The sequence below is a fragment of the Mustelus asterias genome, unplaced genomic scaffold, assembly GCF_964213995.1.
Source record: "Mustelus asterias unplaced genomic scaffold, sMusAst1.hap1.1 HAP1_SCAFFOLD_1730, whole genome shotgun sequence".
Taxonomy (NCBI): Eukaryota; Metazoa; Chordata; class Chondrichthyes; order Carcharhiniformes; family Triakidae; genus Mustelus; species Mustelus asterias.
In genome coordinates this window covers 6,178-33,396 of record NW_027591675.1, presented here as the reverse complement: position 1 = coordinate 33,396, position 27,219 = coordinate 6,178, and the positions used below count along the sequence as shown (strand labels likewise).

The following is a 27,219-nucleotide window of genomic DNA, read 5'->3' as shown; positions in this document are numbered from 1 at the left end:
AGATTGTGGCGTGAGGTATTCCTCTTTGCGGGTCGGTTCTCAGAGGTAGGGGGGGAAATCAACCTCCGCTTTATAAAACTTTCAAGTTCCCTTTGAGGTTCCGTTTAGACTGATGCAGTGAAGGAGCTGCATAGAATCATACAGTGCAGAAGGAGGCCATTCGGCCCATCGAGTCTGCACCGACCACAATCCCACCCAGGCCCTACTCCCACATATTTTACCCACTAATCCCTCTAACCTACGCATCTTAGGATTCTAAGGGGCAATTTTTAACCTGGCCAATCGAACTAACCCGCACATCTTTGGACTGTGGGAGGAAACCGGAGCACCCGGAGGAAACCCACGCAGACACGAGGAGAATGTGCAAACTCCACACAGACAGTGACCTGAGCCGGGAATCGAACCCGGGACCCTGGAGCTGTGAAGCAGCAGCGCTAACCACTGCGCTACCGTGCCGCATTTTTTTCAAATTCATCCCAAGGTCTTTTGATTCCGTTTGAGGAGATCCCGTGCAGAGGAGATTCACCAGGTTGACCCCGGAGTTATGGCTTATGAGCAGAGACTGAGGCTATACTCATTGGAATTCAGAAGAATGAGGGGGGGAAATCTTATCGAAACATATATAAGGGAATGGGTAAGGTAGAAACAGGGAGGTTGTTTCCACTGGCGGGTGAAACTAGAACTCGGGGGCATGGCCTCAAAATAAGGGGGAGCAGATTTAGGACCGAGTTGAGGAGGTACTTCTTCACCCAAAGGGTTGTGAATCTGCCACAGCAATGGAAGTCAGGGGGATACACAGGATCCTTGGGGAGTTGTCGAGGTGGAGGAGATACCCAGGGATGGTGAAAAGCGGTGCAAACGAGCCGGAGAAGTCCACAATCCACGGATTTCACCATCTCCGAGCCATCGTCAGCACTACACGCTTTGCGTATCACGGTAGCTGACAAGGACTGGGAGATTACGGGATGCAGAGTCCGCAGAGGGATATAGTTTAAGTGAGTGGGCGAGGGTCTGGCAGATGGAGTACAATGTTGGTAAATGTGAGGTCATCCATTTTGGTAGGAATACCAGCAAAATGGAACATTATTTAAATGGTAAAAGATTGCAGCATGCTGCTGTGCAGAGGGACCCGGGCGTCCTTGTGCAGGAATCGCAAGGAGTTGGTTTGCAGGTGCAGCAGGTAATTAAGGCAACAAATGGAATTTTGTCCTTCATTGCGAGAGGGATGGAGTTTAAATACAGCGAGGTTATGTTGCAGCTGTATAAGGTGCTGGTGAGGCCACACCTGGAGTTACTGTGTACAGTTTTGGTCTCCTTACTTGAGAAAGGATATACTGGCACTGGAGGGGGTGCAGAGATTCACTAGGTTGATTTCAGAGTTGAGAGGGTTGGCTTATGAGGAGAGACCGAGTAGACTGGGGCTATACTCATTGGAATTCAGAAGAATGAGGGGAGATCTTATAGAAACATATAAGATTATGAAGGGAATAGATAAGATAGAAGCAGGGAGATTGTTTCCACTGGCGGGTGAAACTAGAACTCGGGGGCATAGCCTCAAAATAAGGGGGAGCAGATTTAGGACTGAGTTGAGGAGGAACTTCTTCACACAAAGGGTTGTGAATCTGTGGAATTCCCTGCCCAGTGAAGCAGTTGATTTGATTTGTCACATGTATTAGCAGAATGAAAAGTATTGTTTCTTGCGCGCTATACAGAGCTTGCCGTTCATAGAGAAGGAGAGGGTGCAGAATGTAGTGTTACAGTCACAGCTAGGGTGTTGAGAAAGATCAACTTGGTGCGAGGTAGGTCCATTCAAAAGTCTGATGGCAGCAGGGAAGAAGCTGTTCTTGAGTCGGTTGGTCCGTGACCCCAGACTTTTGTCTCTTTTTCCCGACGGAAGAAGGTGGAAGAGAGAATGTCCGGGGTGCGTGGGGGTCCTTGATTGTGCTGGCTACTTTGCTGAGGCAACAGGAAGTGTAGACAGAGTCAATGGATGGGAGGTTGGTTTGCGTGATGGATTGGGCTACATTCAAGACCTTTTGTAGTTTCTTGTGGTCTTGGGCAGAGCAGGAGCCATACCAAGCTGTGATAACTAGAACCAGAGGGCACAACCTCAGGCTAAAGGGACGATCCTTTAAAACAGAGATGAGGAGGAATTTCTTCAGCCAGAGAGTGGTGAATCTGTGGAACTCTTTGCCGCAGAAGGCTGTGGAGGCCGGGTCATTGAGTGTCTTTAAGACAGAGACAGATAGGTTCTTGATTAATAAGGGGATCAGGGGTTATGGGGAAAAGGCAGGAGAATGGGGATGAGAAAAATATCAGCCATGATTGAATAGCGGAGCAGACTCGATGGGCCGAGTGGCCTTATTCAGCTCCTATTCTTACGGTCTTATATATCCGGAAAGGATGCTTTCTATAGTGCATCAGTTGAGGCTAGCTCATTGAATGTTTTTAAGGCAAGGATAGATAGATTTTTGAACAGTAAAGGAATTAAGGGTTATGGTGAGCGGGCGGGTAAGTGGAGCTGAGTCCACAACGAGATCAGCCATGATCTTATTGAATGGCGGAGCAAGCTCGAGGGGCCAGATGGCCTACTCCTGCTCCTAGTTCTTAAAGTTTATTTATTAGTCACAAGTAGGCTTACATTAACACTGCAATTAAGTTATTGCGAAAATCCCCCAGTCACCACATTCCGGCACCTGTTTGGGAGAACAGGGAGAATTTAGCATGGCCAACCCACCTAACTTGCACATCTTTGGACACTAAGGGACAATTTAGCATGGCCAGTCCACCTAACCTACACATCTTTGGACACGAAGGGAGAATTTAGCATGGCCAATCCACCTAACCTGCACATCTTTGGACACGAAGGGAGAATTTAGCATGGCCAATCCACCTAACCTGCACATCTTTGGACACTAAGGGACAATTTAGCATGGGCAACCCACCTAACCTGCACATCTTTGGACACTAAGGGACAATTTAGCACGGCCAATCCACCTAACCTGCACATCTTTGGACACTAAGGGGCAATTTAGCACGGCCAATCCACCTAACCCGCACATCTTTGAAACACTAAGGGGCAATTTAGCACGGCCAATCCACCTAATCTGCACATCTTTAGAGTTTGGGAGGAAACTGGAGCACCCGGAGGAAACCCACGCAGACACGGGGGGGAGAATGCGGAGACTCCGCACAGACAGTGACCCAAGGCCGGAATCGAACCCGGGTCCTCGGCGCTGTGAGGCAGCAGTGCCGACCCTCTGTGCCACCCTGCCGCCCCCTTATGTCTCACTGGTCAAAGAAAGGAAGCACTCAAAAGCAAGACACTCCGACCTCCCCTAAAATGCCTTTATTCAGAGTAAAATGGACATGTTCCTCCGACCACTGCTACCAAAATACATTCTCCCACGTCAACAAGGCTGTGCGTCTTGCCCACAGCGCAAGAGGGATAGCGCAGAGGGGGTTCACAAAAAACTAAGGGGGGGGGGGGGGCAAATGGCACAATTCTAAATTATACACACAGATTTTGACATACACCACGATTCCACTTGAGAGACCGAAACAGTTCCCTCCGCTGGTAAAGCAACAGAAACTTCTGGGTGACTGAGGGAGTGGAGACTTGTTTCTTTTTTTTTTTAAAAAACAAAAAAATTTTGGATTTTTTTTTTTGGGTTACGTTTTATTTTACCTAAAATTAAAAAATTAAAAGTTAGGCCGGAGATGCCAGTGACTGCAGCGCCAGTGCAAGACCCATCTCACACACAGCTTTTCATCAGAGAATCCCGACAGTGCAGGAGGCGGCCATTCGGCCCATCGAGCCTGCACCGACCACAATCCCACCCAGACCCTATCCCCCCGTAACGCCACACATTTACCCCGCTAATCCCCCTAACCTGGGCATCCTGGGACACAGGGACAACTTACCATGGCCAATCCAGCTAACCTGCACATCTTTGGACACTAAGGGGCAATTTATCATGGCCAATCCCCCTAACCTGCACATCCTTAGACACTAAAGGGCAATTTAGCATGGCCAATCCCCCCTAACCTGCACATCTTTGGACACTAAGGGGCAATTTAGCACGGCCCATCCACCTAACCTGCACATCTTTGGACACTAAGGGGCAATTTAGCATGGCCAATCCACCTAACCTGCACATCTTTGGACACTATGGGGCAATTTAGCATGGCCAATCCACCTAACCTGCACATCTTTGGACACTAAGGGGCAATTTAGCACGGCCCATCCACCGAACCTGCACATCTTTGGACACTAAGGGGCAATTTAGCATGGCCAATCCACCTAACCTGCACATCTTTGGACACTAAGGGGCAATTTAGCATGGCCAATCCACCTAACCTGCACACCTTTCAGATTGTGGGAGAAAACCGGAGCACCCGGAGGAAACCCACGCTGACACGGGGAGAACGTGCAGACTCCACACAGACAGTGACCCGAGCCGGGAATCGAACCCGGGTCCCTGGTGCCGTGAGGCAGCAGTCCTAACCACTGTGCCACCCCACTCAAGTCTGCTTTCATTTTGTTTGGGGGGGGGGTGGGGGAAAAGGGGGGATTGCGGAGGGAGTGGTGGGGGAGAGGGGAGATCCCTGCACGCCGTGGGACACAGCGAAGGAATAAAAATGATTTTAAGAACTGCAACTGGGGCACAGTCATTAATAAAACGGCCCGAGGGAACGGGAAAAAAAAACTCTCCAGATGACCTGATGTGAAAAAATAAATCTCGGAAGAGAACAGGCACAAGTCTGCGCACATGCACACACACGCAATCACACGCACGCACACGCAATCACACGCACGCACACGCAATCACACGCACGCACGCACACAAATGGAATAAAACCCCCCCCACTCCAGCTTCGCCACATCACCCAAGAGAAAGTGAGAAAAACACAACGCTAAGAATCGTAGTCCTCGTCTTCCTCGCCGTCCTGACTGCAGACCATGGGGGCGGCCGCTGGCATGGGCAGGTTGCTCATCGCTGGCGAACATGTGGGCATGGGCAGCGTGGGCAGAGGGCTGCTGAAGACTGACTGAGGGCTGCGGGAGACAGGGGTGACAGAGAGGGAGGGCCCAGTGTTAAAACGTTCGGGTCCTTGCAAAACAGCTCGCGCCCACACAACGACAACCAGCAAGTCTTCCAGCACCGATTCAGGCCCATCGTCCTCCACGCCGGCTCCTCGCAAGCCTGCCCCCCCCCCCCCCCTCTTCATCTCACCCCCATCAACATCTCCTTCCATTCCTCGCCCTCGTGTGTTTATCCAGCTGCCCCCCCCCCCGACATTCTCCCCCACTCCCCCGTGGGAGTGAGTCCCACATTCTCCCCCACTCCCAGTGGGAGCGAGTCCCACATTCTCCCCCACTCCCCGTGGGAGCGAGTCCCACATTCTCCCCCACTCGCCCCGTGGGAACGAGACCCACATTCTCCCCACTCCCCCATGGGAGTGAGTCCCACATTCTCCCCTACTCCCTGTCGCAGCGAGTCCCACATTCTCCCCCACTCCCCCGTGGGAGCGAGTCCCACATTCTCCCCCACTCCCCCGTGGGAGCGAGTCCCACATTCTCCCCCACTCCCCCGTGGGAGCGAGTCCCACATTCTCCCCCACTCCCCCCGTGGGAGCGAGTCCCACATTCTCCCCTACTCCCTGTCGCAGCGAGTCCCACATTCTCCCCACTCCCCGTGGGAGCGAGTCCCACATTCTCCCCCACTCCCCGTGGGAGCGAGTCCCACATTCTCCCCACTCCCCGTGGGAGTGAGTCCCACATTCTCCCCCACTCCCCCGTGGGAGCGAGTCCCACATTCTCCCCCACTCCCCGTGGGAGCGAGTCCCACATTCTCCCCACTCCCTGTGGGAGCGAGTCCCACATTCTCCCCCACTCCCCGTGGGAGCGAGTCCCACATTCTCCCCCACTCCCCGTGGGAGTGAGTCCCACATTCTCCCCCACTCCCCCGTGGGAGCGAGTCCCACATTCTCCCCCACTCCCTGTGGGAGCGAGTCCCACATTCTCCCCACTCCCTGTGGGAGCGAGTCCCACATTCTCCCCACTCCCCGTGGGAGTGAGTCCCACATTCTCCCCCACTCCCCGTGGGAGCGAGTCCCACATTCTCCCCACTCCCCCGTGGGAGCGAGTCCCACATTCTCCCCCACTCCCCGTGGGAACGAGACCCACATTCTCCCCCACTCCCCCATGGGAGTGAGTCCCACATTCTCCCCCACTCCCCCGTGGGAGTGAGTCCCACATTCTCCCCCACTCCCCGTGGGAGTGAGTCCCACACTCTCCCCCACTCCCCGTGGGAGTGAGTCCCACATTCTCCCCCACTTCCCCGTGGGAGTGAGTCCCACATTCTCCCCCACTTCCCCGTGGGAGTGAGTCCCACATTCTCCCCTACTCCCTGTAGCAGCGAGTCCCACATTCTCCCCCACTCCCCGTGGGAGTGAGTCCCACATTCTCCCCCACTTCCCCGTGGGAGTGAGTCCCACATTCTCCCCCACTTCCCCGTGGGAGTGAGTCCCACACTCTCCCCCACTCCCCGTGGGAGTGAGTCCCACATTCTCCCCCACTTCCCCGTGGGAGTGAGTCCCACATTCTCCCCCACTTCCCCGTGGGAGTGAGTCCCACATTCTCCCCTACTCCCTGTAGCAGCGAGTCCCACATTCTCCCCCACTCCCCCATGGGAGTGAGTCCCACATTCTCCCCCACTCCCTGTAGCAGCGAGTCCCACATTCTCCCCCACTCCCCCGTGGGAGCGAGTCCCACATTCTCCCCCACTCCCCGTGGGAGTGAGTCCCACATTCTCCCCTACTCCCCCGTGGGAGCGAGTCCCACATTCTCCCCCACTCCCCGTGGGAGCGAGTCCCACATTCTTCCCCCTCTCCTATTCCATAACCCTCGACACCCCCCTCCTCATCTCCGTCTTCAATGGGGGACCCCTTATTCTGGATCTGTGGCCGCCCCCCCCCCCCCCCCCTCGTTCGAGATTCCGCTCCCCTCGACAGGGGGGAAACATCCCCTCAGCGTCAACCCTGTCAAAGCCCCTCTCTGAATCGGATAGGTTTCAATAAGATCCTCTCTCATTCAATGGGTAAATGCCCCAACCTGTCCAAACCTCTCGTTGTAAATCCAACCCCCTTTACCCCAAGATTCAGCCCGGCGAACCTTCTCGGAACTGCCTCCGATGGGAATCTACCCCTCCTTAAGTAACGGGATGAAAACTGTACACCCGTACTCCCGATACAGTCTCACCATCATTCGTGGGACATGGGCGTCGCTGGCTGGGCCCAGCATTTATTGCCCATCCCTAGTTGCCCCTTGGAGGGCAGTTGAGAGACAACCACATTGCTGTGGCTCTGGAGTCACATGTAGGCCAGACCGGGGTAAGGACGGCAGATTTCCTTCCCTAAAGGGAACCAGATGGGTTTTTCCGACAATGGGTCATCAGTAGATTCTTAATTCCAGATTGAATTCAAATTCCACCATCTGCCGTGGTGGGGATTCGAACCCGGGTCCCCCAAAAACATTAGCTGAGTTTCTGGATTAATAGTCTGGCGATAATATCACTAGGCCATCGCCTCCCCAATGCCCTGTACATGCACCTGATGAAGGAGCAGCGCTCCGAAAGCTCGTGATTCCAAAATAAACCTGTTGGACTTTAACCTGGTGTTGTGAGACTTCTTACCGTACAGTTGTAGCAAGACTTCCAGACTTTCTTACTCCATTCCCCCTGGGAATAATGGATTGGACTGTAAAGGACGCTAAAGGACAACATTCCATTTGCTCTCCTAATCCCCTGCTGTACCTGCGGGCTGACAATTTGGGATTTGTGTACAAGGACGCCCAGATCCCTCTGCACCGCGGCATTCTGCGGTCTCTCCCCATTGGAATAACCGTCTGTTTTTCTGTCCTCCCTGCCAGAGTGGACACCCTCACACGTTCCCACACAGTACTCCTCTGCCCGAAACATACTCGCCGACAACTCAACCTATCGATCTTTCTCTCAAGTCCTGGTCTTAACCGGGAAGGGTGGGGAGATGAAAGGGGGATTCCCAGAAGCCGTGGGGACGCTCACCTCTGAATTTGGTCTCCGGGTTTGTCCGTGCTGGACCGAGACACCTCCTCCTCATCCGTTTCGCTGTCCTCGGATTCGTCCTGGTGGGGAGGAAGGAGCAGAGGTGGGTATTCCGGTCGGCATTCCATTCTAATGTGATATTCCACTGTCAGCACGTGTGCTGGTGCGGGAGGGGGGCTGTGGCTAATGGGCAATTTGACTAAGCAAGGCATCGCTGCCCACGTTCTATTATTTTTTGATTTGATTTATTATTGTCACATGTACTGGGATACAGTGAAAAGTATTGTTTCTTGCGCGCTATACAGACAAAGCATACCGTTCATAGAGAAGGAAAGGAGAGGGTGCAGAATGTAGTGTTACAGTCACAGCTAGGGTGCAGAGAAAGATCAGCTTAGTGCGAGGTCGGTCCATTCGAAAGTCTGACAGCAGCAGGGAAGAAGCTGTTCTTGAGTCGGTCGGTACGTGACCTCAGACTTTTGTATCTTTTTCCCGACGGAAGAAGGTGGAAGAGAGAATGTCCGGGGTGCGTGGGGGGTCCTTGATTATGCCGACTGCTTTTCCCCGAGGCAGCGGGAAGTGTAGACAGAGTCAATGGATGGGAGGCTGGTTTGCGTGATGGGACTGGGCTACACTGACAATCCTCTGTAGGTTATGCACACACCGTTTAAAGTTTATTTATTAGTCACAAGTTAGGCTTACATTAACACCGCAATGAAGTTACTGTGAAAATCCCCTGGCCGCCACACTCCGGCGCCTGTTCGGGGTTACACTGAGGGAGAATTCAGCATGGCCAATCCACCTAACCTGCACATCTTTGGAGACTGAGGGAGAATTTAGCACCCTAACCAGCGAGTCTTTCGCACTGTGGGAGGAAACCGGAGCACCCGGAGGAAACCCACGCAGACACCGGGGGGAGAACGTGCAGACTCCACACAGACAGTGACCCGAGCCGGGAATCGAACCCGGGTCCCTGGCGCTGTGAGGCAGCAGTGCTAACCCACTGTGCCACCGCCCAGATGACGCAGACAGGTCATTCTGATCAGATACTCTCCAGTGTCGGGGGGGGGGGGGGGGGGGAGTCGGTTGGGGGGGGGGGGGTGGGGGTTTGACACTTACCTCCTGTTCCGATTCAGTGCTGGACTGTTTCTTGTCCTTTGCTTTGGCTCCGGCCCCTCCGTTTGTGTTTCTCCGTCCGGACCCCGGCTTTCGCCCCCTTTTGGAATGAAAGGAAATTGGGTTTAATTGTCCTTCTGCAGAATCTCTGCAGTGCAGAAGGAGGCCATTCGGCCCATCGAGTCTGCACCGACTACAATCCCACCCAGGCCCTCTTCCTGTAACCCCACACATTTACCCTGCTAATCCCCCTGACACTCGGGTCAATTTTAGCATGGCCAATCAAACCTAACCTGCACATCTTTCGGACTGTGGGAGGAAACCGGAGCACCCGGAGGAAACCCACGCAGACACGAGGAGAACGGGCAGACTCCACACAGACAGTGACTTGAGGCCGGAACTGAACCCGTGACCCTGGCGCTGTGAGGCAGCAGTGCTAACCCACTGTGCCACCTGTGCTGCTACAGGCGCCCAGACTGGCCCTCATTCTCTGTCTGCAATCACCCAGCCAGTAAGAAGTCTCTCAACACCAGGTTAAAGTCCAACAGGCTTATTTGGTAGCACGAGCTTTCGGAGCGCTGCTCCTTCATCAGGTGAGTGAAGAGTTGTGTTCACAAGCAGGGCATATACAGACACCAACTCAATTTACAAAATAATGGTTGGAATGCGAGTCTTTACAGCTAATCAAGTCTTAAAGGTACAGACAATGCGAGTGGAGGGAGGGTTAAGCACAGGTTAAAGAGATGTGTATTGTCTCCAGCCGGGACAGCCAGTGAGACTTTGCAAGCCCAGGCAAGTCGTGGAGGTTACCGAAAGTGTGACATGAACCCAAGATCCCGGTTGAGGCCGTCCTCATGTGTGCGGAACCTGGCTATCAGTCTCTGCTCAGCGACTCTGCGCTGTCGTGTGTCGTGAAGGCCGCCTTGGAGAACGCTTACCCGAAGATCAGAGGCTGAATGCCCGTGACCGCTGAAGTGCTCCCCCACAGGAAGAGAACAGTCTTGCATCATCATCCAGCCAGGGCAGGAAAGGAGACAGGCTTCAGATCCGGCCTCCGCTTAGATCAGTTCAAAGCATTTCACCCTGACATTCACTGGCATTGCCATCACTGAATCCCCCCACTATCAACATCCTGGGGGGGGTTACTATTGACTCAGAATGTTCCCGATGGTGGTGAGGGGGCAGGGGGGGGGGGGGTCGGAGTTCAGAACTAGGGGTCATAGTTTGAGGATAAGGGGGTAAACCTTTTAGGACTGAGGTGAGGAGAAATTTCTTCACCCAGAGAGCGGTGGAATTCACTCCCACAGAAAGTAGTTGACGCCAAAACGTTGTGTGATTTCAGGAAGAAATTAGATATCGCTCTCGGGGCTAAAGGGATCGAGGGATATGGGGGGGGGAATCAGGATATTGAATTCGATGATCAGCCACGATCAAAATGAATGGCGGAACAGGCTGGCTACTCCTGCTTCTACTTTCTACGACCAGAAACTGAACTGGGACCCAGCCAGATAAATACTGTGGCTACCAGAGCAGATCAGAGGCTGGGAATCCTGCGGAGAGTAGCTCACCTCCTGACTCCCCCCAAAGCCTGTCCACTGGGAATCCTGCGGAGAGTAACTCACCTCCTGACTCCCCCCAAAGCCTGTCCACTGGGAATCCTGCGGAGAGTAGCTCACCTCCCGACCACCTCCTCCCACCCCCCATCCAAAAGCCTGTCCACCATCTACAAGGACACAAGTCAGGAGTGTGATGGAACACTCTCCACTTGCCTGGATGAGTGCAGCTCCCAACAACACTCGAGAAGCTCGACACCATCCAGGACAAAGCAGCCCCGCTCGATCGACACGCTAACCACAAACACTCACTCCCTCCACCACCGACGCACAGTGGCAGCAGTGTGTACCGTCTACAAGATGCACTGCAGCGACTCGCCAAGGCTCCTTCAACAGCACCTTCCAAACCCGCCACCTCTACCACCTAGAAGGACAAGGGCAGCACGATGGTACAGTGGGTTAGCACTGCTGCCTCACAGCGCCAGGGAGACCGGTTCAATTCTGGCCCCAGGGTGATTCTGGGTGTGGAGTTTGCAAGTTCTCCCCGTGTCTGTATGGGTTTCCTCCAAAGATATGCGGGTTAGGTGGATTGGCCATGCTAAATTGCCCCTTAGTGTCAGGGGGATTAGCAGGGGTAAATGCGTGGGGTTACGGAGATAGAGATTGTTGCCAGTGCAGGATCCATGGACCGAATAGTCTCCTTCTGCACTGTAGGGATTCTATCTTAAGACACATGGGGAACACCACCACCTGCAAGCTCCCCCTCCGAGCCCCTCACCATCCCGACTTGGAAATATATCGGCCGTTCCTTCACTGTGGCTGGGGTCAAAATCCTGGAACTCCCTCCCTAACAGCACTGTGGGTGGACCTACACCACACACGGGGACTGACTGATGTCCAATCACAATCCTGGAACTCCCTCCCTAACAGCGCTATGGTTGTACCTACACCACACACGGGGACTGACTGATGTCCAATCAGAATCCTGGAACTCCCTCCCTAACAGCACTGTGGGTGTACCTACACCACAGACGGGGACTGACTGATGTCCAATCAGAATCCTGTAACTCCCTCCCTAACAGCACTGTGGGTGTACCTACACCACACACAGGGACTGACTGCTGTCCAATCAGAATCCTGGAACTCCCTCCCTAACAGCACTGTGGGTGTACCTGCACCACACACGGGGACTCACTGATGTCCAATCACAATCCTGGAACTCCCTCCCTAACAGCACTGTGGGTGTACCTACACCACACAAGGGGGCTGCGCGGGTTCAAGATGGCGGCCCACCCACCACCTTCTCCAAGGGAGCAATTAGGGACAGGCTGGCCAAGTCACCGATGAAAGTCCATCAGGACTAAAGAAGGGGCCAGCGATGGACCCTGTGTCTGGGGATTGGGACGATGTCCATCAAACCAAGAGGAGGTTTCTGGCTGATTCTCGGTACCGACCTGCGAGGGGCCTTGTCCCCTTCCATGTGGTTATCCTCGTTATCCGCCTGCATATCCGGCACGGAGGCCACCAGGTCCTTCAGGAAATCAAACTGCTGCTCAAGCTCAATGCATTGCTTCCTGGAGGCAAATGAAGCAGAACATTAACTCCCCCGTCCCATCGACACCCGCTACACTGCCCCCATCGACACCCTCCACACTGCCCCCATCGACACCCTCCACACTGCCCCCATCGACACCCTCCACACTGCCCCCATCGACACCCTCCACACTGTCCCCATCGACACGCTCCACACTGCCCCCATCGACACCCTCCACACTGTCCCCATCGACACCCTCCACACTGTCCCCATCGACACCCTCCACACTGTCCCCATCGACACCCTCCACACTGTCCCCATCGACACGCTCCACACTGTCCCCATCGACACCCTCCACACTGTCCCCATCGACACCCTCCACACTGTCCCCATCGACACCCTCCACACTGTCCCCATCAACACCATCCACACTGTCCCCATCGACACCCTCCACACTGTCCCCATCGACACCCTCCACACTGTCCCCATCGACACCCTCCACACTGTCCCCATCGACACCCTCCACACTGTCCCCATCGACACCCTCCACACTGTCCCCATCGACACCCTCCACGCTGTCCCCATCGACACCCTCCACGCTGTCCCCATCGACACCATCCACGCTGTCCCCATCGACACCCTCCACGCTGTCCCCATCGACACCCTCCACGCTGCCCCCATCGACACCCTCCACGCTGCCCCCATCGACACCCTCCACACTGTCCCCATCGACACCCTCTACACTGTCCCCATCGACACCCTCCACACTGCCCCCATCGACACCCTCCACACTGTCCCCATCGACACCCTCCACGCTGTCCCCATCGACACCCTCCACACTGTCCCCATCGACACCCTCCACACTGCCCCCATCGACACCCTCTACACTGTCCCCATCGACACCCTCCACACTGCCCCCATCGACACCCTCCACACTGTCCCCATCGACACCCTCCACGCTGTCCCCATCGACACCCTCCACACTGCCCCCATCGACACTGTCCCCATCGACACCCTCCACCCTGTCCCCATCGACACCCTCCACACTGTCCCCATCGACACCCTCCACACTGTCCCCATCGACACCCTCCACACTGTCCCCATCGACACCCTCCACACTGTCCCCATCGACACCCTCCACACTGTCCCCATCGACACCCTCCACACTGTCCCCATCGACACCCTCCACGCTGCCCCCATCGACACCCTCCACACTGTCCCCCATCGACACCCTCCACACTGTCCCCATCGACACCCTCCACACTGCCCCCATCGACACCCTCCACACTGTCCCCATCGACACCCTCCACACTGTCCCCATCGACACCCTCCACACTGTCCCCATCGACACCCTCCACACTGTCCCCATCGACACCCTCCACACTGTCCCCATCGACACCCTCCACACTGTCCCCATCGACACCCTCCACACTGTCCCCATCGACACCCTCCACGCTGTCCCCATCGACACCCTCCACGCTGTCCCCATCGACACCATCCACACTGTCCCCATCGACACCCTCCACGCTGCCCCCATCGACACCCTCCACACTGCCCCCATCGACACCCTCCACACTGTCCCCATCGACACCCTCCACACTGTCCCCATCGACACCCTCCACACTGTCCCCATCGACACCCTCCACACTGTCCCCATCGACACCCTCCACACTGTCCCCATCGACACCCTCCACACTGTCCCCATCGACACCCTCCACACTGCCCCCATCGACACCCTCCACACTGTCCCCATCGACACCCTCCACACTGTCCCCATCGACACCCTCCACACTGTCCCCATCGACACCCTCCACACTGTCCCCATCGACACCCTCCACACTGTCCCCATCGACACCCTCCACACTGTCCCCATCGACACCCTCCACACTGTCCCCATCGACACCCTCCACACTGTCCCCATCGACACCCTCCACACTGTCCCCATCGACACCCTCCACACTGTCCCCATCGACACCCTCCACACTGTCCCCATCGACACCCTCCACACTGTCCCCATCGACACCATCCACACTGTCCCCATCGACACCATCCACACTGTCCCCATCGACACCCTCCACACTGTCCCCATCGACACCATCCACACTGTCCCCATCGACACCCTCTACACTGTCCCCATCGACACCCTCCACACTGCCCCCATCGACACTGTCCCCATCGACACCCTCCACACTGTCCCCATCGACACCCTCCACACTGTCCCCATCGACACCCTCCACACTGTCCCCATCGACACCCTCCACACTGTCCCCATCGACACCCTCCACGCTGTCCCCATCGACACCCTCCACGCTGTCCCCATCGACACCCTCCACACTGTCCCCATCGACACCCTCCACACTGTCCCCATCGACACCCTCCACACTGCCCCCATCGACACCCTCCACACTGTCCCCATCGACACCCTCCACACTGTCCCCATCGACACGCTCCACACTGTCCCCATCGACACCCTCCACACTGTCCCCATCGACACCCTCCACACTGTCCCCATCGACACCCTCCACACTGTCCCCATCGACACCCTCCACACTGTCCCCATCGACACCCTCCACGCTGTCCCCATCGACACCCTCCACGCTGTCCCCATCGACACCATCCACACTGTCCCCATCGACACCCTCCACGCTGCCCCCATCGACACCCTCCACACTGCCCCCATCGACACCCTCCACACTGTCCCCATCGACACCCTCCACACTGCCCCCATCGACACCCTCCACACTGTCCCCATCGACACCCTCCACACTGTCCCCATCGACACCCTCCACACTGTCCCCATCGACACCCTCCACACTGTCCCCATCGACACCCTCCACACTGCCCCCATCGACACCCTCCACACTGTCCCCATCGACACCCTCCACACTGTCCCCATCGACACCCTCCACACTGCCCCCATCGACACCCTCCACACTGTCCCCATCGACACCCTCTACACTGTCCCCATCGACACCCTCCACACTGCCCCCATCGACACCCTCCACACTGTCCCCATCGACACCCTCCACACTGCCCCCATCGACACTGTCCCCATCGACACCCTCCACACTGTCCCCATCGACACCCTCCACACTGTCCCCATCGACACCCTCCACACTGTCCCCATCGACACCCTCCACACTGTCCCCATCGACACCCTCCACGCTGTCCCCATCGACACCCTCCACGCTGTCCCCATCGACACCCTCCACGCTGTCCCCATCGACACCCTCCACGCTGCCCCCATCGACACCCTCCACGCTGTCCCCATCGACACCCTCCACACTGCCCCCATCGACACTGTCCCCATCGACACCCTCCACACTGTCCCCATCGACACCCTCCACACTGTCCCCATCGACACCCTCCACACTGTCCCCATCGACACCCTCCACACTGTCCCCATCGACACCCTCCACACTGTCCCCATCGACACCCTCCACACTGTCCCCATCGACACCCTCCACACTGTCCCCATCGACACCCTCCACACTGCCCCCATCGACACCCTCCACACTGTCCCCATCGACACCCTCCACACTGTCCCCATCGACACCCTCCACACTGTCCCCATCGACACCCTCCACACTGTCCCCATCGACACCCTCCACACTGTCCCCATCGACACCCTCCACACTGTCCCCATCGACACCATCCACACTGTCCCCATCGACACCATCCACACTGTCCCCATCGACACCCTCCACACTGTCTCCATCGACACCCTCCACACTGCCCCCATCGACACTGTCCCCATCGACACCCTCCACACTGTCCCCCATCGACACCCTCCACACTGTCCCCATCGACACCCTCCACACTGTCCCCCATCGACACCCTCCACACTGTCCCCATCGACACCCTCCACACTGTCCCCCATCGACACCCTCCACACTGTCCCCATCGACACCCTCCACACTGTCCCCATCGACACCCTCCACACTGTCCCCATCGACACCCTCCACACTGTCCCCATCGACACCCTCCACACTGTCCCCATCGACACCCTCCACACTGTCCCCCATCGACACCCTCCACACTGTCCCCATCGACACCCTCCACACTGTCCCCATCGACACCCTCCACACTGTCCCCCATCGACACCCTCCACACTGTCCCCCATCGACACCCTCCACACTGTCCCCCATCGACACCCTCCACACTGTCCCCATCGACACCCTCCACACTGTCCCCATCGACACCCTCCACACTGTCCCCATCGACACCCTCCACACTGTCCCCATCGACACCCTCCACACTGCCCACCATCAACACCCTCCACACTGTCCCCATCAACACTCCCAGGACAGGTACAGAACAGGGTTAGATACAGAGTAAAGCTCCCTCTACACTGTCCCCTATCAAACACTCCCAGGACAGGCACAGCACGGGGTTAGATACAGAGTAAAGCTCCCTCTACACTGTCCCCATCGACACCCTCCACACTGCCCCCATCGACACTGTCCCCATCGACACCCTCCACACTGTCCCCATCGACACCCTCCACACTGTCCCCATCGACACCCTCCACACTGTCCCCATCGACACCCTCCACGCTGTCCCCATCGACACCCTCCACGCTGTCCCCATCGACACCCTCCACACTGTCCCCATCGACACCCTCCACACTGTCCCCATCGACACCCTCCACACTGTCCCCATCGACACCCTCCACACTGTCCCCATCGACACCCTCCACGCTGTCCCCATCGACACCCTCCACGCTGTCCCCATCGACACCCTCCACGCTGTCCCCATCGACACCCTCCACGCTGTCCCCATCGACACCCTCCACGCTGCCCCCATCGACACCCTCCACGCTGTCCCCATCGACACCCTCCACACTGCCCCCATCGACACTGTCCCCATCGACACCCTCCACACTGTCCCCATCGACACCCTCCACACTGTCCCCATCGACACCCTCCACACTGTCCCCATCGACACCCTCCACACTGTCCCCATCGACACCCTCCACACTGTCCCCATCGACACCCTCCACACTGTCCCCATCGACACCCTCCACACTGTCCCCATCGACACCCTCCACACTGTCCCCATCGACACCCTCCACACTGTCCCCATCGACACCCTCTACACTGTCCCCATCGACACCCTCCACACTGTCCCCATCGACACCCTCCACACTGCCCCCATCGACACCCTCCACACTGTCCCCATCGACACCCTCCACACTGCCCCCATCGACACCCTCTACACTGCCCCCATCGACACCCTCCACACTGTCCCCATCGACACCCTCCACACTGCCCCCATCGACACCCTCCACACTGTCCCCATCGACACCCTCCACACTGCCCCCATCGACACCCTCCACACTGTCCCCATCGACACCCTCCACACTGCCCCCATCGACACCCTCCACACTGTCCCCATCGACACCCTCCACACTGTCCCCATCGACACCCTCCACACTGTCCCCATCGACACCCTCCACACTGTCCCCATCGACACCCTCCACACTGTCCCCATCGACACCCTCCACACTGTCCCCATCGACACCCTCCACACTGTCCCCATCGACACCCTCCACACTGCCCCCATCGACACCCTCCACACTGTCCCCATCGACACCCTCCACACTGTCCCCATCGACACCATCCACACTGTCCCCATCGACACCCTCCACACTGTCCCCCATCGACACCCTCCACACTGTCCCCATCGACACCATCCACACTGTCCCCATCGACACCATCCACACTGTCCCCATCGACACCCTCCACACTGTCTCCATCGACACCCTCCACACTGCCCCCATCGACACTGTCCCCATCGACACCCTCCACACTGTCCCCCATCGACACCCTCCACACTGTCCCCATCGACACCCTCCACACTGTCCCCCATCGACACCCTCCACACTGTCCCCATCGACACCCTCCACACTGTCCCCCATCGACACCCTCCACACTGTCCCCCATCGACACCCTCCACACTGTCCCCCATCGACACCCTCCACACTGTCCCCATCGACACCCTCCACACTGTCCCCATCGACACCCTCCACACTGTCCCCATCGACACCCTCCACACTGTCCCCATCGACACCCTCCACACTGTCCCCATCGACACCCTCCACACTGTCCCCATCGACACCCTCCACACTGCCCACCATCAACACCCTCCACACTGTCCCCATCAACACTCCCAGGACAGGTACAGAACAGGGTTAGATACAGAGTAAAGCTCCCTCTACACTGTCCCCATCAAACACGCCCAGGACAGGTACAGCACAGGGTTAGATACAGAGTAAAGCTCCCTCTACACTGTCCCCATCAAACACTCCCAGGACAGGCACAGCACGGGGTTAGATACAGAGTAAAGCTCCCTCTACACTGTCCCCTATCAAACACTCCCAGGACAGGTACAGGATGGGGTTAGATACAGAGTAAAGCTCCCTCCACACTGTCCCCATCAAACACTCCCAGGACAGGTACAGCACGGGGTTAGATACAGAGTAAAGCTCCCTCTACACTGTCCCCCATCAAACACTCCCAGGACAGGTACAGCACGGGGTTAGATCCAGAGTAAAGCTCCCTCTACACTGTCCCCATCAAACACTCCAGGACAGTTACAGCACGGGGATCGATACAGAGTAAAGCTCCCTCGACACTGTCCCCATCAAACACTCCCAGGACAGGTACAGCACGGGGTTAGATACAGAGTAAAGCTCCCTCTACACTGCCCCCCATCAAACACTCCCAGGACAGGTACAGCACGGGGTTAGATACAGAGTAAAGCTCCCTCTACACTGCCCCCCATCAAACACTCCCAGGACAGGTACAGCACGGGGTTAGATACAGAGTAAAGCTCCCTCTACACTGCCCCCCATCAAACACTCCCAGGACAGGTACAGCACGGGGTTAGATACAGAGTAAAGCTCCCTCTACACTGCCCCCCATCAAACACTCCCAGGACAGGTACAGCACGGGGTTAGATACAGAGTAAAGCTCCCTCTACACTGCCCCCCATCAAACATAAGAACATAAGAAATAGGAGCAGGAGTAGGCCATCTAGCCCCTCGAGCCTGCCCCGCCATTCAATAAGATCATGGCTGATCTGACGTGGATCAGTACCACTTACCCGCCTGATCCCCATAACCCTTAATTCCCTTACCGATCAGGAATCCATCCATCCGCGCTTTAAACATATTCAGCGAGGTAGCCTCCACCACCTCAGTGGGCAGAGAATTCCAGAGATTCACCACCCTCTGGGAGAAGAAGTTCCTCCTCAACTCTGTCTTAAACCGACCCCCCTTTATTTTGAGGCTGTGTCCTCTAGTTTTAACTTCCTTACTCAGTGGAAAGAATCTCTCCGCCTCCACCCTATCCAGCCCCCGCATTATCTTATAAGTCTCCATAAGATCCCCCCTCATCCTTCTAAACTCCAACGAGTACAAACCCAATCTCCTCAGCCTCTCCTCATAATCCAAACCCCTCATCTCCGGTATCAACCTGGTGAACCTTCTCTGCACTCCCTCCAATGCCAATATATCCCTCCTCATATAAGGGGACCAATACTGCACACAGTATTCCAGCTGCGGCCTCACCAATGCCCTGTACAGATGCATCAAGACATCCCTGCTTTTATATTCTATCCCCCTCGCGATATAGGCCAACATCCCATTTGCCTTCTTGATCACCTGTTGTACCTGCAGACTGGGCTTTTGCGTCTCATGCACAAGGACCCCCAGGTCCCTTTGCACGGTAGCATGATTTGTTTCCATTGAGATAGTAATCCCATTTGTTATTATTTCCTCCAAAGTGTATAACCTCGCATTTATCAACGTTATACTCCATTTGCCATATCCTCGCCCACTCACTCAGCCTGTCCAAATCTCTCTGCAGATCTTCTCCGTCCTCCACACGATTCACTTTTCCACTTATCTTTGTGTCGTCTGCAAACTTCAGTTACCCTACACTCCGTCCCCTCCTCCAGATCATCTCTATAAATGGTAAACAGTTGCGGCCCGAGTACCGATCCCTGCGGCACGCCACTAGTTACCTTCCTCCAACCGGAAAAACACCCATTTATTCCGACTCTTTGCTTCCTGTCGGATAGCCAGTCCCCAATCCACTTTAACACACTACCCCCAACTCCGTGTGCCCTAATCTTCTTCAGCAGCCTTTTATGGGGCACCTTATCAAACGCCTTTTGGCAATCCAAAAACACCGCATCCACCGGTTCTCCTCCATCAACCGCCCTAGTCACATCTTCATAAAAATCCAACATGTTCGTCAAGCACGACTTCCCCCTCATGAATCCATGCTGCGTCTGATTGATCGAACTATTTCTATCCAGATGCCCTGCTATCTCCTCTTTAATAATGGATTCCAGCATTTTCCCTACTACAGATGTTAAGCTGACCGGCCTATAGTTACCCGCCTTTTGTCTCCTTCCTTTTTTAAACAGCGGCGTAACATTAGCCGTTTTCCAATCAACCGGCACTACCCCAGAATGCAACGAGTTTTGATAAATAATCACTAACGCATCCACTATTACCTCTGACATTTCTTTCAATACCCTGGGATGCATTCCATCCGGACCCGGGGACTTGTCCACCTTCAGTCCCATTAGTCTACCCAGCACTGCCTCTCTGGTAACATTAATTGTATTAAGTATTTCTCCTGCTGCCAACCCTCTATCGTTAATATTTGGCAAACTATTTGTGTCCTCCACCGTGAAGACCGACACAAAAAACTTATTTAAAGACTCAGCCATATCCTCATTTCCCACTATTAACTCCCCCCTCTCGTCCTCCAAGGGTCCAACATTCACTCTAGCCACTCTATTCCTCCCAGGACAGGTACAGCACGGGGTTAGATACAGAGTAAAGCTTCCTCTACACTGTCCCCCATCAAACACTCCCAGGACAGGTACAGCACGGGGTTAGATACTGAGTAAAGCTCCCTCTACACTGTCCCCCATCAAACACTCCTAGGACAGGTACAGCACGGGGTTAGATACAGAGTAAAGCTTCCTCTGCACTGTCCCCATCAAACACTCCCAGGACAGGTACAGCACGGGGTTAGATACTGAGTAAAGCTCCCTCTACACTGTCCCCCATCAAACACTCCTAGGACAGGTACAGCACGGGGTTAGATACAGAGTAAAGCTCCCTCTACACTGTCCCCCATCAAACACTCCCAGGACAGGTACAGCACGGGGTTAGATACAGAGTAAAGCTCCCTCTACACTGTCCCCCATCAAACACTCCCAGGACAGGTACAGCACGGGGTTAGATACTGAGTAAAGCTCCCTCTACACTGTCCCCCATCAAACACTCCTAGGACAGGTACAGCACGGGGTTAGATACAGAGTAAAGCTTCCTCTGCACTGTCCCCATCAAACACTCCCAGGACAGGTACAGCACGGGGTTAGATACAGAGTAAAGCTTCCTCTACACTGTCCCCATCAAACACTCCCAGGACAGGCACAGCACGGGGTTAGATACAGAGTAAAGCTTCCTCTACACTGTCCCCCATCAAACACTCCCAGGGCAGGGCCGGTGTCCTCACAGATGACGCAGCAACTAGATTAGCACAGAGGTCAAACACTCCAGGACCCTCCCGCCAAGCGTGCCCAGCACTGGTGGGGAACATGGCCCAATCGAGGTACCCTGGGGAGGGTTGGGCGAGACACCCCAAACCCATCGTACCGATGGGAGGGCTGCGGAAATTAACGAGTGGAGGCAGTTTCCTTACAAGTGGGACGTTGTCATAGTCTTGGCATTCCGTGATTGGGTCACATGGCAGGCCTTGGTCAGCAGGGAATCCAAGAAGAGTTCCAACGCCCGGGCTGACCGGAAAACGGGTTAAGGAATTGCTTTGGTTTCTCACGCACGATGCTAGTCCCACCGATTCTCCCCACCACCCCTCCCCCAACCAATCCCCCCCCACACACACACACACACACACACACCCTGTGGAACGCACTGTCAGAATTGCACAGCGCCAATGAAAATCAGCACTGACCTTGCGCCACTCCGCCCAACAGGGGAATGAGTCAGTGGGCAGCTCCTTCGCGAAGACCCTCGGACAGTCCCCAGTGCCAGCGCTGAGGGAGGGTCAGTGCTGAGGGAGTGCCGCACTGTCGGGGGGTCAGTGCTGAGGGAGCGTCGCACTGTGGGAGGGTCAGTGCTGAGGGTGCGCCGCACGGTCGGGGGGTCAGTGCTGAGGGAGCGTCGCACTGTGGGAGGGTCAGTGCTGAGGGAGTGCCGCACTGTCGGGGGGTCAGTGCTGAGGGAGCGTCGCACTGTGGGAGGGTCAGTGCTGAGCGAGTGCCGCACTGTGGGAGGGTCAGTGCTGAGGGAGTGCCGCACTGTGGGAGGGTCAGTGCTGAGGGAGCGCCGCACTGTGGGAGGGTCAGTGCTGAGGGAGCGCTGCACTGTGGGAGGGTCAGTGCTGAGGGAGCGCCGCACTGTGGGAGGGTCAGTGCTGAGGGAGCGCCGCACTGTGGGAGGGTCAGTGCTGAGGGAGCGCTGCACTGTGGGAGGGTCAGTGCTGAGGGAGCGCCGCACTGTGGGAGGGTCAGTGCTGAGGGAGCGCCGCACTGTGGGAGGGTCAGTGCTGAGGGAGCGCCGCACTGTGGGAGGGTCAGTGCTGAGGGAGCGCTGCATTGTCGGGGGGTCAGTGCTGAGGGAGCGCCGCACTGTGGGAGGGTCAGTGCTGACGGAGCGCCGCACTGTCGGAGGGTCAGTGCTGAGGGAGTGCCGCACTGTCGGAGGGTCAGTGCTGAGGGAGTGCCGCACTGTGGGAGGGTCAGTGCTGAGGGAGCGCCGCAGTGTGGGAGGGTCAGTGCTGAGGGAACGCCGCATTGTCGGAGGGTCAGTGCTGAGGGAGCGCCGCACTGTGGGAGGGTCAGTGCTGAGGGAGCGCCGCCCTGTGGGAGGGTCAGTGCTGAGGGAGCGCCGCCCTGTGGGAGGGTCAGTGCTGAGGGAGCGCCCGCACTGTGGGAGGGTCAGTGCTGAGGGAGCGCCGCACTGTGGGAGGGTCAGTGCTGAGGGAGCGCCGCACTGTCGGAGGGTCAGTGCTGAGGGGGCGCCGCATTGTCGGAGGGTCAGTGCTGAGGGAGCGCCGCCCTGTGGGAGGGTCAGTGCTGAGGGAGCGCCACACTGTCGGAGGGTCAGTGCTGAGGGAGCGCCGCACTGTCGGAGGGTCAGTGCTGAGGGAGCGCCGCACTGTGGGAGGGTCAGTGCTGAGGGAGCGCCACACTGTCAGAGGGTCAGTGTTGAGGGAGCGCCGCACTGTCGGAAGGTCAGTGCTGAGGGAGCGCCGCCCTGTGGGAGGGTCAGTGCTGAGGGAGCGCCACACTGTCAGAGGGTCAGTGTTGAGGGAGCGCCGCACTGTCGGAGGGTCAGTGCTGAGGGAGTGCCGCACTGTGGGAGGGTCAGTGCTGAATATCACAGAAATGGATATCTGTCTTGGAAGGACTGCAGTGACGATTTACCCAAATAGCTGGACTCTTGAGGGCCAAAATTCAAGGAGGGATTAGGGCGACACAGTGGGTTAGCACTGCTGCCTCACAGCGCCAGGGACCTGGGTTCGATTCCGGCCTCGGGTCACTGTCTGTGCGGAGTCTGCACATTCTCCTCGTGTCTGCGTGGGTTTCCTCCGGGTGCTCCGGTTTCCTCCCACAGTCCAAAGATGTGCAGGTTAGGTGGATTGGCCGTGCTAAATTGCCCATTAGTGTCAGGGGGACCAGCTAGGATTATGGGGATAGGGTCTGGGTGGGATTGTGGTCGGTGCAGACCCGATGGGCCAAATGGCCTCCTTCTGCACTGTAGGGATTCTATGAAGATCTGGAGAGGGCAGATGGAGGGGAAACCGTTCCCACTGGCAGCAGGATCGGGAACCGGGGGCCCGGATCGAAGGTTAACTGGGATAAAGAAGGCTTTCAGGTTTATTTATTCGTGTCAGGAGTAGGCTTACATTAACACCGCAATGAAGTCACTGTGAAAATCCCCTCGTCGCCACACTCCTGTTCGGGTTACACTGAGGGAGAATTTAGCACCCGAACCAGCACGTCTTTCGGACTGTGGGAGGAAACCGGAGCACCCGGAGGAAACCCCACGCAGACACGGGCAGGGGTGGGGAGAATGTGCAGGGGATCAGGGATTTGGGGGAAAAGGCAGGAGAATGGATATGAGAAAAATATCAGCCAGGATTGAATGGCGGAGCAGACTCGATGGGCCGAGTGGCCTCATTCTGCTCCTGTGTCTTGTGGACTCCGCACAAACCCGAGCCGGGAATCGAACCGGGGTCCCTGGGCGCTGTGAGGCAGCAGTGCTAGCCCGCTGTGCCATGGAGGCACAAGGAGAAAACCTTTTCACCCAGCGAGCGGCCCGGGTCTGGAAGGTGCTGCCTCAGAGTATGGAGGAGGGAGGCTCAATCGAGGCTCTCAGGAGGGAATCGGATCATCTGGAGAGGAAGGACGAGCTGGGTTACCGGGGCGGGCGGGGGGGGGGGGGGGGGGGGGGGGGGGGGAAAGTGGGGGGTGTGGCAGGAGGCAAGTTGCTCACTGGGAGAGCCAGGCGCATACACAATGGGCCAAATGGCCTCTGCCTGCCCTGGAACAATTCTACGAGCTCCAAACGTGAGTGTATCTTCACCTCCCTCCTGAAGGGCCTGGCACTAATCTATAGCCTTGGTCCACACGCCAGTGTCTTGGACTCGGGGATTTGAGCAAAGTGCGGCGGATGCTGGAATCTGAAACAAAAACAGAGAATGCTGGAAAATCACAGCGGGTCTGGACAGCATCCGTGGAGAGAGAATGGAGCCAACGTTTCCAGTCCGGATGACCCTTCGTCAGAGCTCTGACGGGTAAAGTAAAGTTTATTCATTAGTCACAAGGAAGGCTTACATTAACACTGCAATGAAGTTACTGTGAAATTCCCCTAGTCGCCCACACTCCGGCGCCTGTTCGGGTCAATGCACCCTAACCAGCACGTCTTTCGGACTGTGGGAGGAAACCGGAGCACCCGGAGGAAACCCACGCAGACACGGGGAGAATGTGCAGACTCCACGCAGACAGTGACCCGAGGCCGGGAATCGAACCCAGGCCCCTGGGCGCTGTGAGGCAGCAGTGCTAACCCACTGTGCCGTGCCGCCCACAGTGGGTTAGCACTGCTGCCTCACAGCGCCAGGGACCTGGGTTCAATTCCCGGCTTGGGTCACTGTCTGTGTGGAGTTTGCACATTCTCATCGTGTCTGCGTGGGTTTCCTCCGGGTGAACATAGAACATAGAACAGTACAGCACAGAACAGGCCCTTCGGCCCACGGTGTTGTGCCGAGCTTTATCTGAAACCAAGATCAAGCTATCCCACTCCCTATCATCCTGGTGTGCTCCATGTGCCTATCCAATAACCGCTTGAAAGTTCCTAAAGTGTCTGACTCCACCATCACTGCAGGCAGTCCATTCCACACCCCAACCACTCTGCGTAAAGAACCTACCTCGTACATCCCTCCTATATCTTCCACCACGAACCTTATAGTTCTGCCCCCTAGTAACAGCTACATCCACCCGAGGAAATAGTCTTTGAACGTTCACTCTATCTATCCCCTTCATCATTTTATAAACCTCTATTAAGTCTCCCCTCAGCCTCCTCCGCTCCAGAGAGAACAGCCCTAGCTTCCTCAACTTTTCCTCATAAGACCTACCCTCCAAACCAGGCAGCATCCTGGTAAATCTCCTCTGCACTCTCTCCAATGCTTCCACATCCTTCTTATAGTGAGGTGACCAGAACTGCACACAATATTCCAAATGTGGTCTCACCAAGGTCCTGTACAGTTGCAGCATAACCCCACGGCTCTTAAACTCAAACCCCCTGTTAATAAATGCTAACACACTATAGGCCTTCTTCACGGCTCTATCCACTTGAGGGGCAACCTTCAGAGACCTGCGGATATGAACCCCAAGATCTCTCTGTTCCTCCACAGAACCCTACCTTTGACCCTGTAATCCGCATTCAAATTTGTCCTACCAACATGAATCACCTGTGTCTGCGTGGGTTTCCTCCGGGTGCTCCGGTTTCCTCCCACAGCCCGAAAGACGTGCGGGTTAGGGTGCATTGGCCGTGCTAAATTCTCCCTCAGTGTCAAGTCGGCTTACATTAACACTGCAATGAAGCTACTGTGAAAATCCCCCCAGTCGCCACACTCCAGTTCGGGTAACACTGAGGGAGAATTTAGCACCCTAACCAGCACATCTTTCGGACTGTGGGAGGAAACCGGAGCACCCGGAGGAAACCCATGCAGACACGGGGGAGAATGTGCAAACTCCACACAGACAGTGATCCCCAAGCCGGGAATCGAACCTGGGTCCCTGGCGCTGTGAGGCAGCAGTGCTAACCCACTGTGCCACCGTGAACAGTAACTTCATTGCAAAATGTTAACATTAGCCTACTAGTGACACCAATAAACAAACTTTATAAATAAACTTTAAAATTAAGAAAATCTTTGTGAAACAGCTATTCAGTTAGTCCCACCATCCCTCCCCGGCTTCCTGCCCTGCTCCTCCCTCCCCCCCACCTACTTGTGACTAATAGATAAACTTCAAGAATTTAGCACGGCCAATGCACCCTAACCAGCACGTCTTTCAGACTGTGGGAGGAAACCGGAGCACCCGGAGGAAACAGGGCTCTGACGGAAGGTCATCCAGACTCGAAACGTTGGCCATGTTCTCTCCCCACAGATGCTGTCAGGCCCGCTGAGATTTTCCAGCATTTTCTGCTGTTGGGGAATCCAGGTCGGAGGATACAGATTATCACGGGAACGGCAGCTGCCACTTTTCCGATTTCTTCATCAGTCTGCATGATTTTCTTGATCCTGGCCTGTGTGAATCAAACAGAAAATACAATCAAAACCCGACTGGCGACAGAATCAGCCTCGGCTACATCCCGGTCTGTAAC

The 27,219-nt window shown here is 56.2% G+C and overlaps 1 protein-coding gene across 3 annotated transcripts; it reads right to left on the bottom strand.

The window, feature by feature from the left end:
• Positions 1-3,333: 3,333 nt before the first annotated feature.
• On the bottom strand, positions 3,334-27,157 carry drap1 (DR1-associated protein 1 (negative cofactor 2 alpha)). Of its 3 annotated transcripts, none has more exons than XR_013496630.1 (7): positions 27,069-27,157; positions 22,016-22,109; positions 12,208-12,327; positions 9,204-9,300; positions 8,088-8,167; positions 4,304-5,059; positions 3,334-4,199 (listed from the first exon to the last, which is right to left on the bottom strand). XR_013496630.1 is itself a non-coding variant. In XM_078206701.1 (6 exons), the coding sequence occupies exons 1-6, from the start codon at positions 27,121-27,123 to the stop codon at positions 4,918-4,920; spliced, it is 588 nt and encodes a 195-aa protein (XP_078062827.1). In that variant the 5' UTR covers positions 27,124-27,157; the 3' UTR covers positions 3,334-4,917. The 3 variants fall into 3 exon arrangements, 1 of the variants encoding a protein (XP_078062827.1); XR_013496631.1 differs by having other exon boundaries at positions 3,334-4,764; positions 4,805-5,059; XM_078206701.1 differs by having other exon boundaries at positions 3,334-5,059.
• Positions 27,158-27,219: the final 62 nt, after the last annotated feature.